This window comes from Cydia amplana, chromosome 9 (genome assembly GCF_948474715.1).
Source record: "Cydia amplana chromosome 9, ilCydAmpl1.1, whole genome shotgun sequence".
Taxonomy (NCBI): Eukaryota; Metazoa; Arthropoda; class Insecta; order Lepidoptera; family Tortricidae; genus Cydia; species Cydia amplana.
In genome coordinates this window covers 8,619,689-8,635,532 of record NC_086077.1, presented here as the reverse complement: position 1 = coordinate 8,635,532, position 15,844 = coordinate 8,619,689, and the positions used below count along the sequence as shown (strand labels likewise).

The 15,844-nt window shown below is 36.3% G+C and overlaps 1 protein-coding gene across 1 annotated transcript; it reads left to right on the top strand.

Moving 5' to 3' along the window:
- Positions 1-353: 353 nt before the first annotated feature.
- Positions 354-15,378, top strand: LOC134651070 (proton-coupled amino acid transporter-like protein pathetic). The gene is made up of 9 exons (XM_063506057.1): positions 354-490; positions 2,741-2,889; positions 4,092-4,236; positions 6,288-6,418; positions 12,747-12,970; positions 13,807-14,004; positions 14,200-14,308; positions 14,556-14,772; positions 15,142-15,378. Exons 1-9 carry the CDS (start codon positions 467-469, stop codon positions 15,337-15,339), a joined length of 1,395 nt encoding a protein of 464 aa, XP_063362127.1. The 5' UTR covers positions 354-466; the 3' UTR covers positions 15,340-15,378.
- Positions 15,379-15,844: the final 466 nt, after the last annotated feature.

Here is a 15,844-nt window from a genome sequence, read left to right as displayed (position 1 = left end):
TGGCAAAAAGTTAGAACTTGTCGTAGGTATCTAGAAATAGAAAACCTGTCGTTCTACCTTAGGCAGTGTAGTTTCGCTTAATCGTGTCAATGTAATAATTTTTAAGTATACTTAAAATATATTTATAAACCAGATTTTTTATACGTATGTATAGATATTGGTCTAACTAAGCTAAATCTTCGTCGTCTTTGACGTCTTTGACAGAACAAAATGTGGCGGTGCCCCTTATGCCCCTATAAAAGTCATGTTTTCATAGTTATAGGTAGGTATGGTGCTTTGATGACCAAAGTTTGTTGTTTTCAAAATTTTCAGCCTAATTTTTTCTCCTTCTGGCTTCACTTAGCTTTAGGTTTTATTTGTATATTTTCTGGTTGACTGTACACAACAAGGTTGGACGCATACAGACGATCTGAGAGTTAATTGACTCAAAGATCACACACAGAGCAGGTTGTGTGTAGCTGATAACATGGAACTGACTTGCGCCAATCATGTAAGTACCTATTTCATAATAAATACTTCCATATATGTAGTAAAAATGTATGTTGTTCTCATAATCGTGTCTTTATTATTGTTAGCCTAGCAAAACGCCATCTGTTTTATGGGAGCTGATTGGGGTCTAGGAATTAGGTAAATTGAATTATTATGCAGACATTACAATAAAAGAGTAGGTAGGTATTTAATAGCTTATCATTAAAGTGTCCAAAATAAATTACAATTGGTGGACAGCAAACTTATAAGTAAGAGTGAAAAATTACTTCTAGATAAAGTCGAAGATAAACTGAAATAAACGTTTTCCTTCAACTCTTTCAACGTTTCTGAATAATGAGTACAAATACTGCAATACTCCTAACTGTACATCGGTGGACCTTATTACAAAAGGCATACGGTCCACCGATGTACAGTTAACAGTCTGGGCGATGGAACTTAAGAGCTTTGTCCGTGCTTTGAAATCTCTTAGTTCTAAGAAATCTCTCGTTGGCCGCACTGAGCAAAATCCCCCTCTGCAGGCTTAGCACCGGAAAGCCACGACAGAAAGTATGTAGGTATTTCCTCCGCGAGTTAAACTGCCCATCTTTTTCTAACTATATTAATAAGAGAAGGACGGGTAGTCTGTCGCGGCGCTCCTGTGCTAAGCCTACTGGTTCCACCAAGAAGAGAGACACAAAAAAAATCCGACCTTGAATTCATCGAAAACAAATCGAAAATAAATAGGCCTGTGCCCATTTTTCTGAGTTATTTATACACGTGTGGCTTATTTAAACAAGTTCAGGTATAATTACGTATACAGATCTCAACATATCAATATCTTCGTTTCAATCAGAAGTATCACAGAACCGTCGTACCTATCTGAAACTACTTAGGTATATAGGAACATATTACTCAGAACCTGATCTTTATCGTTCCTGAAGAGAAAGCTCGATTCGTCTTCACGGTAGGGGAAGCTGTTTTACCTCGGACAGTTTTTTCTTTTATGAATTTTAGAAAATAAAACTAATGGCTGCAGAATTATTGTTTATCCGAATACAAAGATACATTAATAAACTATCTATTACGATATAAAATTTAAAGATCAGTTTATTTATTTTGATGGGATACGTTGACGAAAAAAAAAAGGGAAATGTGTCCAAGGAACAACACCCCTGATGTACCTTGGTCATTTCTCGTTGTACCTCGGACATGATAATTTTAATTAATTTATTTATAATTTAATCATAGAAAAAATATTTATATATGAAATCACAGATATTTTTAGCATATTTACGCCATTGAATAGATTTTTCTAGTACAATTACCTTCGAAAAATATAATTTTAAATTTTTTTATTTTTGCCTAAAACATTTTATGCATTGTTTATAAAATTGATTACTTGGTAACTTATAACGCATATAACTAATAATTATAAATACGGCAAATATGAAACCTTAAGTAAAAAAAATATATTTTCAGTAAGTAGCAAGTACGGGCCAAGGTACAACATTTTCGTTGTCCGAGGTACAACAAAGCAACTTTTTGGACAAGTAAGCTTGGTAATTAGCACTTCCAATTGAGATTAGGCTGAAATGATCCTACCATCGAGTACCTAATTAACTTATTATATTAAGTTTTACTATCTATTAGCAAAACATGAAATAATCATCCTTGATGTAAAGTTCGAAATACTTTTCATAACACAATTTATATTTTAATTTTTTTCTTGAGTTACCAGCCGCTCTCAAGTTTCGTTGATAGCTTGTTTTTTATACTTAATAATAACGTTTCAAATAATATAAATGAAATATTTCAATAACCGTGGCAATGTGGAAATATTGCCATCTCTCTGAGGTAAAACCATGTCCAAGGTACAACAGTTTCCCCTAAATGAGACGTGGCCGTGACGGCCGTTAAAATTATTATTTAGGTTAGGGTTTTACAATGTAAATATACGAAGGAAAAAATGACCAAGGCCTCAATGACTTCTTCTTGGATAAAATATCGATCTGCGGAATTGTTTTCCTCTCACAGTTGCCAACGTTATCATTAACCTGCGATCATGCATTCTGTCGCCAAAATAGTGTTTAGTTTATAAAATTATATGTATATAGGTATGTTATAGTTCTATACTATAAGGTATATGTAATATGGGCCGGGCCTTTTTGCCCGAATTAAATTATAAAATAAAGTAAAGAGTAATAGTTTTAATCATGCTATCCCTTTGCGGTCCGTCCTAAATGAGGAAAGATAAAGCGTATTTTATTCACAGAATAACCACACACAAACAGAGGTGGATCCAAAGATAAAACCGCCTCCACAACCGCCGCCAGCTGATGAGCCGGTTCAAAAATTTTTGAGGCACTACGATAAGGAACCCTTTGACTTTGTCACTGCACGGAACCTGTCCAAACCTACCAAGTGAGTCTCCCTCAAAATATTTATTTTTAGGCATATCTTCCCGGCGGGAATGGAAATTTTTGATAGGAGGGTAATATCTTCGAATGCACTCCACGAATGTTTTTGGGAACCGGTAAAGTAAAATAAATTGATAATTTCTGAAAAAATATTCACATGTATACAGTTTTTACTGACCTTAACACTAGGCAATGCTTATCCCGTGGCGGAGTCAAGTGTTTCTGCCTTTCAGGGAAATTATGGCTAAAGTGGGTATGTATAAATTAAATAAATAAAATATTGACTAACTCCGGGTAGCATAGTTTGTTCCTATTCCTACCTAGGTTTGCTGTGCGTAAAAACAAATTTCTGTCACAAAAGAAAATTAGTTTGGGATCCAGTTTTAAGAGAATTTATATACCTACCTAAGAGGTCGTAGGTTGATATCGTAGACGAGCCCGGATAAAAATCTTGTAATGGAATGGAAAGTCATTTCCGCAGTTGTAGGTTTTAAATGCGACGTGCTCGTATTTTTTATTGACAATGAATCAAAATAAATAGTAGGTAAGGCCGAATCATTTGCGGCAACTTACGGCGCCTTTACGCTAAATTAGTGCTCAATATACTCATCTAAATCCTGTCTGCGACAACGCCTTCGTGAGTTCGTGCTAAAGACCGTTATGTGCGGAGCTGTCATTAAATTATGTCAAATCGAGCCCCTGCGTAATGATTTGCTTTTTATTGTAAAACAGACTCTGGCTTGTTCAGTTGTGAAATGTCAAATCGATTAGATTGAATATTTACGAGCTATGTGCGAGAAAAGTATATCTAGTTACCGAATACCGAACTATCGATTTTAGACCAAGAACGAACGTCATTGGAAATATATTTAATGACCATGCTGTTGACACGAAGCGTCATGTTTCATTACCAGTCAAGGGTTTTTCCCTATTCATGAATTTTTTATGGTAATTTTATTTAAGTACCTATTTAGTTACACCATTGGAGTTAGCACAATTCCTATGTAAACTAAAGTGTCATTCTATGGAACTTGCTAACTATGTAAACAAACCGACATATTGAAATTGTCGCTGAATGTTGAATGACACTAATGATTAGTGAATTTTGTTTACATAATTAGCAAGTTCCATAGAATGACACTTAATCACTTCTAAGATACCTACGTATAACACACACATTAAATACACGGTAATTTAATATTTCAGCGTCCTTGAATCGACTGGTCATCTAATAAAAGGATGTCTTGGAGGTGGCATATTAGGCATACACGAAGCGTATATGAAAGCGGGGCTGTGGACTTCGCTCGTGCTGACGGTAGTCTACGGGTTCTATATCACGTACTGTGTACATGTGAGTAATACTTGTGAGTTTTGTGTTTAATTTCCTAGACGAGTAGTTATATGAGCTAGGTGGGGAAAAATGATAAACTCGAGACAGCGTAAGGCGATCACGTGACCGTAAGGGGCGTAAGGCGATCACGTGACCGTAAGCCCCGTAAGGTGGCCACTCATAATTTAAATGGCATTTAAATCAATAAAGAACAACTCAATGTTATTTGACATTTATGTTGCGGACTCCTTTTCAAGCTTGGAGGATATAATCAAACGGAGACGCCATGTCTGTAATTTTCTGTACAAAACAGTCTGCCGATTTTTGCGGGGGAGGGGAACGTCAAATGTATGCGTAACGTAAAAATAGCCATGTCAGATAAACGTCAGTCCATACATTGTGTATGACCGTTGGCCGCCTATTTTCGACAGAGGGGAAAGCCTGTTAATGGCTACTCCGTTTAGTTGTATCCTCCAAGTTTTCAAGACTCTTTACCTATGTTCAAATAATTTGACGTTGTCATGGCAGTATGTAAATAAACATGTCAATTAAAAAGTGTGATCTTATTTGAGAATGATAATAATATATAATAAATAAATAGAATACCTCCGCTAAACGTATGTATCGTGTTACCGGGCGTCGGTAACATAATGAGGTGAGTTTTCACTTCTATAGGCACTCCCGGAGTGCAACCGTTGTTGCTTGTTTTTCTGGGCCTCTATTACTTAGTCAGATCTTACGCTACATAGATTCTTTGTTGTTGTCAAGGATGTGAATCATTGCCTGTTATTGATGCTGAAGCTCGTGCTGTATTAAATAGTATTTTATACAATCGTGATATAATGGAGAGCTTTTCAGTCGAGTACCGTGTTTAGGCAACGAAGCTTGCTGAGTTGCCTAAGTAAGGTACGAGATTGAAAAGCTTGATTATATCACTATTGTATACAATACTTTTTCTACGATTCAACAAAAAAAAATGGATACATAGCAGAATGTCTAAGTCGCAAAATGAGCACTAGTGCAAATCGCAGAAGGTGTAGGTAGTAAAACGTGCAGATCGTAAAACGAGCAGGTCGCGAAATGTGCAAATAGTACAAACAGCAGGTCGCGAAATGTGCAAATCGTAAAAAGTGCAGGCCGCATAATGTGCAAATCATAAAAAGCGCAGGTCGCCAAATGTGCAAATCGTAAAAAGTGCAGGTCGCGAAAAGTGCATATCGTAATGTCGTTTGCTTTGTGTGTAGTCCCTAACTGCTTGCGAGAAAGGCCGACGGGCATATTTCAAAGCTCTGCCTCATAAATTATTTGCTCATAAAACGAACAGATCACGATAAAGTATCAAAATAATAAAAAAAGATACCAGGTTTGTTTATAATAAAAATATTTTAACATTCGGTAATCAACAGAAGCCTTATTGGCAACGATTACGCTTTTTAGACCTGTAGAATCCGAGCTCTATTTCAAAATCTACACATTTTGCGACCTGCTCATTATGCGATCTGCTTGCACATTTTGCGATCTGCTCATTATGAGATCTGCACATTTTGCGATCTGCTCATTATGAGATCTGTACATTTTGCGATTTGCTCATTATGAGATCTGCACATTTTGCGATCTTCTCATTATGAGATTTGCACATTTTGCGATCTGCTCATTTTACTTAGCCTGCACATTTTGCGACTTGGACATTCCGCTATGTATCCCGCGATAACTTCATACTCGTACGCGACCCGGCCCCCGTGCCCCGCGCCCTCGTCCGATTGGTCAACGACACCTTCTCGTAACTCATGAGGCCCTGGTACTTGCTCCGCGCTTTCGATTGGTCAATTTCATTATAGTTGACTAAACTGTATCGGAATGAATATTATAGTTGAGTTGGGGTCCCATAGTGGAAAAAGTATGCGATTTCACTTTGGTATACGAAGTCTTAATTCAAGCATTGCAGCCGACGAGTAGAAAAAATAACTTTTAGTCATATTGACGGTTTCAAATATCCTCAAAACCTTAGGTTAGGTCTTAATTGAACATATTTTTTTAAGACTGTCAGGTAAGAAATGTCTCTTTCATTTCAGTTATTAGTAAAATCAGCGCAAGTGCTGTACCAAAGACTGCATGTGACCACATTGTCGTACCCTGACGTGGCCGAGGCTGCCATGGAGATCGGCCCATTCCCGATGTTGAGGAAATACAGTAAGTGGTTCAGGTAGGACATATTGCTTTCAAATTTATAATCAACCTCAAACATAAAGCAAACAACCTCCAACGGCCTCGTCTGAATTATTTAAATTACAGAGATGCGATTTATTTGAAATACTTCTATTTAAAATGCAAATACAAAATGCAAAATACCTATTTTGTATTTTGCATTTAAATGCCTTTTAGTAAAAAACATTTTGTATTTTATTTGAAATACTTTTCGAGATGTATTTTGCATTTTTAATATTCATTTCAAAATGCAAAATGCTTTGTGATTAAGTTCAGCCAACATTACCAGTCAAACAAAATGAAATGAACGAATGACGCTTGTATTGCCGAATTTGACCGATAGAGGCGCCTGCTAGCCTGGTATTGTTAAAATGCGTAATCAATAAAAACTGATGTTTATTTTTTTGCACTTTTTAACAATACCAGTCCAGTCGTTATTAATAAAAGAAAAGTGTAATAATAATAAAATAAGAACTAGATGCACAATCAACCGAAATAAATGGCCACACAAGTAGTGTTGAGTCGCTCACTCGTGAGGCACCTCATTTGTACCACTCATTTTGTTAATTTGTCGCAGTACTTCGTACCGCAAAAATGTCTTACTTCACTCCTCTATTCATTTTACTCATTTACTCGCGCGCATCACAAACATCTCTTGCCACACAAATAATTCACACACTTCAAATTTCAAAAAAACTCTTATCCGTTCAAATTCACTCGCGAGTCTTGCGACCCTCAAAACTCAAATGTCTCAAATGAAGAAACGAGTAATGATCCACACTGTCAACTGCCGAACTACAAACCTTATTGCAACGACAAAAGGTCCACCGAGAAATGCGTTGAGTTTGTATCACTCACCGCCTCTCTGTGACATGAACCCCTCAAAAATCCTTTTAAAATGAAACAATGAATTAGAAATACCCAAAGAGCTTCGCGTCACCACCGAAAATACGTTAACAATTAAACACGAAAGACAACAAGCGTAAGTGCTGCAAGCTTTCATACATCTTAAAAAAAATTTCGCTGTTGGAATTAATGGAAATAGTTGACGCTGAAAATATGCTAGTACCTCACCTCATTTGAAGTAAGACATTGTAACACCTCATTTTAGAAAATGAGGTACTCATACAAACTCATTTTAAATTGATGTCCTACCCATCAGTACACACAAGTCACAAAATGGGGCCATGGCCAAATGGCTCTCTTTTCGTTAGTCTAGTTTTTTACATTATTTTTTAAGTGAGTATTATTTCCTTTATTTATTTCTCTTCTTAGGGTGGTTTTTTACAATATGTATATAAAATTAAAATATAAAAAAACCCACAAAAACAATATAAAAAATATTATAAACACATTATAAAAAACCTAACCTAGGGTGCCGCCAGCAGCGGGGCAAGGCCCAAGCTGCCGGTGGTCAGGGCCGCAGAGAGAGGAACCGACGGACTATTATTAATAACATACCTAACAGAATTTATTGATACGCGTACTGATAAATATGACCAAGGGCGATTCTCAGAGATGACGTTCGGTGCCTGACTTCGGTGCCGATAATAATTTTTTACTTATTTGATACACAACTTTATTTCCTAAAATCTAGCCTTAATATAAAAAATATTGGTAGTGGAGGCCTCCATTAGAACCTTATAGTTTCTTTGATATTTCAGATTTAAAAAACACCGAAATCATGTGCAGGCACTGAAATCAATTTGCGTCACCGAATTCAAAAATGCTTACACAGAAATCACACTTCAATTTTATATCTAAATTATATTATAATTTATTAATATTTTTTATTCTTATTTGATGAGAATTGATATGCGATGTAGCGAGGCTAATGATATAGCATAGCTTACATAAATTTAATAAATAGTTCCTTTGTTTACTCAAGATTTTAAAATAACCAAGTTGCGCCTTATGAAACAACATCTCTAGAAGATATCCCACACTAATTGACTATCCTCATAAAATAGGGCGATGTATGGTCCTGAAACGAATTTCAGACATGTCGACCACAAATTCGCACATAAGTGCGATGAAGAAGAAAATGTTTGTTTCACACAATCCAACGGCACACTCATCAAAAAGAAACTTATGTTACCTACACCCGATAAACAAGATACTTTTGAGTGGTGTTCCATGCTCAAAAATATTTAATGCACTTATAAAACAATGTAAACAATACGGAAAACAAGTATTGTGCTAGACTTATAAATATGTAGTATTTTTGAATGACAGAGGTTTAAAGCGTGAACTCCCTCAATTTAAAACTATTTAAAGTTGTTGACTAATGCTTAAAGATCAAATCACCTATTAATTATGATCTCCTGCACCCTCACACACTTGAGCTAAATTGTAACTCCGATATTTAAACATAAATACATCAGACATTGAGGATTGTTAAAACATTGGCTATGTTGGATTTGTGTTCATGGCTATGCTTTAGAAATATTGATCAGTAGGTACGTTCAGTGCCTTTGAAGCGATCTCGACAATAGAAGGCCACTTTATTTATAATCCCTTGTTTTGTGGGTACACCTTGCATAGTATGTAAAAACACAAGTTATTTTAAACGAAGTGGGATTAACTGCATTTATTTAATATGACTGACACGTTTAAAGGTATCGTGGTGTAGGGTCTCAAGTGATACAGAGGACAAATTCACATAATATACTCTATTGGTTTGAAGATAAATCAAGACAACAGCGAAAAGAGAGAAAGAAACATTGGGTCTACGATTTTCAACATACGTCTCGTGAAAAAAAAACACTACTCATTATAAACTAATGATTTTGTTTACTTATACTATGACTTAATTTACGTACAAGCATAGTTTTACGTTTATAAAGCGTATCTTGAACTTTTTAGGTGTGATAAGTTAGAAAATAAAGTACAACAAACTAGTTTACAAAGCAGGATTTGAATTCGGTGATCACTTTCTTGATATCGGTGGTCAAAAAATCCACCGAAACCAAGGAAATCAACACCAGTGATGTCAAAATTAATCGCTTATTAGCAATTACAGAAATAGTATGAATGATACAGAGGAGATGTAATAATGATGGGTTTAGGTACTTTCGAGGATTTCTTAATCACTTGCATAACGATAAATGCACTAAAACTGTGGAAGAAAATTGCACCACCGATCTCAAAAAAACATAGAACCAAATCCACCGAATGACAGAGAAATATTTAAAAAACTACCTTAGTATACTGTGACTGCACCTCTACTTTATTCAACGGTTAAGGCACAACTAAAGCATACTTTGTTTGAGCCACTGAGTTCCTGGTCTACAATTTTGTAAGAGTACCGACATGGTTTGTAAATTACACCGAAATCAGTCAACAGCCCGGGACACATCGCAAATTTGGTTTTATTCAATGTGTTGAGCAAACACATTACTTTGATATAAAGAATATGATCAGTTAACTAATACCTTATGCGTGAACACCGATAATAACTCCGATATAATGCCCCATCTTGAGTAATAATTTTTTGTTTCAAAAAATCTGGGCGCGGGACACGCCCACCGAACATCATTTTTCGCATTTGGATATTTTTTTGATGTATTATATAAATAATAAATAAATAGTTTGATAGTGTCCCAGACAGAATATATGCTGAAAATCATGCCTGAATTAATTCAGATTTATTGAACAGTAAATTCAATACCTTTTTGCCCCGGACACGTAAAAATGGCCCTCCTGAGAAATGCCCCAAAATGTCATGCATAAGGTGCCATGTTATTAGACGTTTTTGTTCGGCTCGGCATTGTGTCTCTATTTCTTATGATAAATACCTAAAATAAATTAAATTATCTGAGATTTAGTCAAAAGGTATTTTATTTTGAAAAAGTATTCTGAAAATACCTATTTTGCATTTAGCATTTGAAATACAAAACGCAAAACTATTTGGTATTTTGCATTTGAAATAGTAAATCTGAAAAGTATTTTGCATTTTGTATTTAAATGCTTTTTTAAAACCATTTTGTACATCTCTGTTAAATTATACTGGCAGAGAACGAAATAAATGTATTATGTCACTGGCAATGAATTCTAACATAGTCTGTACGGAAAGAGAGGAGTCCTGAAATGTATGGGATCCAATTCTATCTACTACTCTTCTCTTTCGCACAGACTCTACCTATCATTAGGTAGCGTTATGTAATCATAAGTAGGTTTATTTTTTTCTTGCAAGTATTTATTCTAAATATATATTTAATTCGTGTTTCGAAGTGGTACGTACCCAAATGTGCTTAAAAATACTAGAGTCTGCCCGGTGTTTAAGGGTAAGGGAGAGAAGGATGACGTGAACAACTACCGACCAATAACCATAGTACCCACGATCTCAAAGATAGTGGAGTCCATTTTATCTTCTAGCTTGATGGCATACTTGGAAAAACAAGACCTGCTCACTGATAACCAGTATGCGTATAGGCAAAAACGGTCAACTACAATGGCAGCACACAAAATATTTGACTCTATTATTACGGGCCTTGATGAGAAGCACAAGATGGCAGGCGTACTGTGCGACTTATCAAAGGCGTTTGACGTTATAAACCACAAATTGCTATTAGCCAAGCTAAGTCTTTACGGTATTGAGGGTTATGCACTCAAATTGTTCACGTCATTCCTGTCGGACCGTAGGCAGGTGGTGAACATGTCCACGAATGGAAAATCAGACACAGGCCACGTCAACTTGGGCATCCCTCAAGGGTCAGCGATCGGCAATACCTTATTTCTGTTATTTATTAACGATCTTCCGTCAGCAATAACGAGCGGCATACCAGTACTCTTCGCGGATGACACAACGGTAGTCGTGAGGGCCCAAACCCATGAACTGCTTGCTGAGAAAATCCGTGAGGCATGTGATCAGCTACAGTTGTGGTTTTCGTCGAATGGGTTGCTCTTGAATGTCGCGAAGTCAAACGTGATGATTTTTTCAGCTCGTGGCACTGCAGTACCTTCGTGTATTGCAAACGGCCCAATGCCATTGTGTTCTGAGAGCAAATTCCTGGGCTTTACGGTTGACTCGAACCTTGGCTGGAAGTGTCATGTTGACCAATTATGCAATAAGTTGAGTAGTGCTGTCTTCGCCATCAAGAAACTACAGCCACTTATATCACGGAAAGCACTGAAGGCTGTGTATTTTTCCCATTTTCATTCATTAATATCTTACGGGACGTTAATATGGGGAAATTCCACAGATTCAAAGCGAGTCTTGATACTTCAAAAACGGGCGGTTCGATTGATAGCCGGAGTCCAAGCCAGACATTCGTGTAAGGAGCTATTCAAGCAAATTGGCATAATGACACACTACTCACTTTACATATTTCAAGTATTAGTGTTTGTAAGAAATTATTTGCTAATGTTCAGACGTGTCGAGGTTGCGGGCAAACAGCTCCGATCCACGGGTAGACTACGCACAGTGCCGCGTCGCATGGCACTTTCAGTCAAAAATCCGAGGGTGATTGGACCAACGTACTATGAACGTCTACCTGCAAAATTGCGAACCGAACCATCTGACGAATCATTTGAACGCCAATTGAGACTCTTTTTATTGGATAATCCATTATATTCTGTAAATGAATATATGGAAATGACCTGTAATACAATAAATTTAATGTAACTAATTTTTCTATTGACCTGTATTTCATTTTTATTTTTATTTGACGATCATTATGAGATATCCATGCTTACTGTATTGACATTGTTTTTTCATTTTATATTATTTGACATTGTTAGTTAATTAATTGATTGCTTATAATGGTTTTTAAATGGTGTATTGCTTGACATTTGTATAATTATAATCAATTGTTATTTTCCTACTTGACGATCATAATATAAATTCGTATAGATTAGTGTAAAATAATTTATATTGTAATTTCATATTATGAAATAAATAAATCTAAATCTAAATCTATATAGTCTTCCATGTCGTATCCGACAACGGCGACCCTTACAATTTTCTCTGATGAACACGTATATATGGCTCGCGAAACCGAACTTCGTTTTAAATATCTCTTATCTCTTCGTTATAACGAATTGCAATCCGGTCGCACTGTGCACAATAAAGCTGCCCTTGATCATTATGTGTGTATGCGTAAGAGGGCTTAGGTCGAGACTTGCGTTATTCTAAATACCTAGCATATAAGAACGTCCTTTTCTATCAAACAGACGCATTTTCAATTCGTGAAATATAACGGTTAAACATAATGATGTACAATTGCATATGCACGCAAAAGCGACAGTTGTAACTCTTTATTCTAAAATCAAATCTCGCTGACGTCATATATCGACCGATGTTCGTTGATCAACACTTGTTACAGGTACGCAGTAGACACAGTCATCTGCATAGATCTGTTCGGTGCCTGCTGCGTTTACCAGATCATCATAGCAAAGACAATCCTCCAAGTAGCCGAGGGAGCGGACGAGGACATAAATAGGCTCCGGCTGTATGTGCTCATCCTGCTGGTTCCTATACTGCTGATGTGCATGATAACCACGTTGAAGTATTTGGCGCCTTTTACGTTGCTTGCCGATGTGTTTATCGGTAAGTCTTCCGTCGTGTTACATTGACCGCTCTTATAAAGCTATTGCAATATATAGTACATTACTGCAGACGCCGGGAAAGAAGGGCTTGCCGGGTGAGTAGGTATAGCCGGCCGACCGTAGGGAGGCCGGATAGTGATACGAAGCCGGCAAGACCTTTTCACGGCTAGGCATGTATAGTGCTTTTCTCAAACATGCAATGAAATAAAAAAAATACACCACTCAAAAAAACAAATTTATAATCTTTATAATAAAAATCCAACTTCACAACAAAAGTTTTTTAATTTTCCTTCTAATCCCGCCATAATTGTTTTTTTTTTTACGGAAGTCGTCCGTATTTCGCGTGTGTAGTGTTCGAATAGACCTTATTAGGGCCATTATACACAATCTGATAATAAGAATCTCAATTTCTATAAATAAAATAAATGCAGAGGATTTTAAATATTGTCTATGGTCTCTGGTGACTTACGTATAGACAAAATTTTAAATTTATTCATCAACACATTGAATCATACAGATTCGTATTCTTAATATCAGTACGTTCGTGTATAACAGGCGTTAACACGGATATTTTGGTCCGATAACCATTCATTCACCAAAAATATAAAAAATATATATAATTCGGCTGTTTAGTCTGTTCATGGACACATACCCCATGTTTACATTAGAATTTAAAAAAAAATACTTCCCGGCCTAGGCCTTCAATTTCGTATGAAATTCCTTTACAGTTCTCTGGAGTTGCTCCGCCCTAAACGTGATACTTCGAAGCCTGATATAACGCCCGGAGCGACGACATTTCATTGCATGTTTGAGAAATAACAATTTATGTTCTTTCAGTGGTATGCGTGGTGGCGACATTATACTACAGCATGCGCGATCCCCCACCAATCAGCACCATTCCTGGTTGGAAGGATGGCTTGGGCCTGTTCGAGTTCAGTGGCATTGCCATCTTCAGTATGGAGGGTATCGGGGTCTCGCTGCCTATTGAGAACAATATGAAAGATCCCCTCAAGTTCTCCAAGGTGCTTTGCGCTAGTAAGTAAATTTTTTGGCTTTTAATAATTTAACTGTAATGTGTTGTAATTTTGTGAGATTCATGTAATTATATGGTACTGGTTTATGGTACGGACAAGTTCATAAACATCATTAGGTACGGCTTGTAAAGATGGGTGTGAACTCGACTGTATACATATATTTTATTTTATAACATATTTTCTGTTGTATTTGTAGGTATGTGCGTAGTGGTTTCATTTTTGATTTTGGTTGGATTTTTTGGCTACTGGGGATTTGGAGAGCTTTCGGAATCTCCGGTGACTCTGAACTTCCCTATCGATAGCGCGTAAGTACAAGTTTTTCAAGTTGCCAAAATTTAAAAAGTACCTATAGGTATACCATATTTAGAACTCTTTTGTTTGACTCCAACATATATTAGATACATACATTTTACGTGATTTTAAACTACTACCTATAAAAGTTATTCTCATTTTTACATATTACGAATTATTAAAAACAATTCATCAAGTCTATTTTACTAACGACTCGACTTAGCAAGTGTGAAATTAACGGATATCGATGTTGTTTTACAGGTTCCCAGTAGTCTTAAAGTGCCTAATGGGCATCATGATATTCATAACCTTCGCGCTAAATTTCTGGGCGCCTTTCAACCTGGTATGGCACTACATGTCTAAGAAACACGACGCTAAGAAGCACTGGCTATGGGAAAGAGTGTACAGAGCTGTGTGCATCGTTGTTATTAGCGCTATCGCTATTGGGTTTCCTAATATTGGAAATTTGATGGGTTTGGTAAGTAATTTAGAGATTTAATCTTAAATAAATATTATTTGGTGGTTGTTAACAAAGAGTAAACGTAATAATAATACTTATTAGAAATATTTTACGTACCTAATTAATAAAGCCAATGATACCACCTAAAGAAGCTTTAAAAACAGGCTTCAGATTGCGAATTAAACAAAAAATTTGCTAAATAAGTAGGTAACTTATAGGTAACCTTCAATTACTATATCCTTCTACTACAAAGTTAAATAACCATTTACTCAATACATATTTTGCTCTACACGCAATCTCCAGTAGGCATTCCAGTTTGTTTTTAAGCTTCCTGACACCACCAAGTTCAGAAATGTCTGTTACAAATAAATGTATTTTTTTTTCCAGCTCGGAGCTTTTTGCCTGTCAAACATGGGTTTCATCTTTCCCGCCATCATTGAACTACTTGTCATTTGGGAGGACCCGGGGCTAGGCAAATACAAATGGCGTCTATGGAAAAATGTTTTAGTGCTACTAGTAGGCGTACTCTTCTTTTTTGCCGGGACGTATTCCAATTTAAAAGGACTGATATCTAACTTCCACTGACCCATGATGTACATGCTGCAAAAGTGCATGGCCACTTTATGAATTAATTCCTTTCACAATGTGTCCATACAATTTTTCAGTTCGCTGTACAGACGACGTCAAATTTTAAATTTTTCGCCTTATTACAAAGGATTAGGTAAGATGCAAAAGTGTAAACATATCTTTGACGTCGACTGTACAGCCCTAATAGCTAAATAATAGTAATAAGTAGGTACTTACGGGTCTCTATTATTTCCCAAATAGTTTTAAGCCATAATATATTGTTTGCCAGAATTTTCGTTAGTCATAATTCATTTGGTTCAGAAACGCGTCACTTTTCAGGATTGACATAAAACAAACCTAACCTAACCTCACCTATCTATAGGATAACCTAACGAAAACCCTGAAATGTTAACGGTTTCAGTTTTATGACTAATGATAATATGACAAACAATACATTATGACTTAAAACTTTATGGAAAACAACGGGACCCCGGTACTTACTTACCCTTTCTTGGTGCTTTAA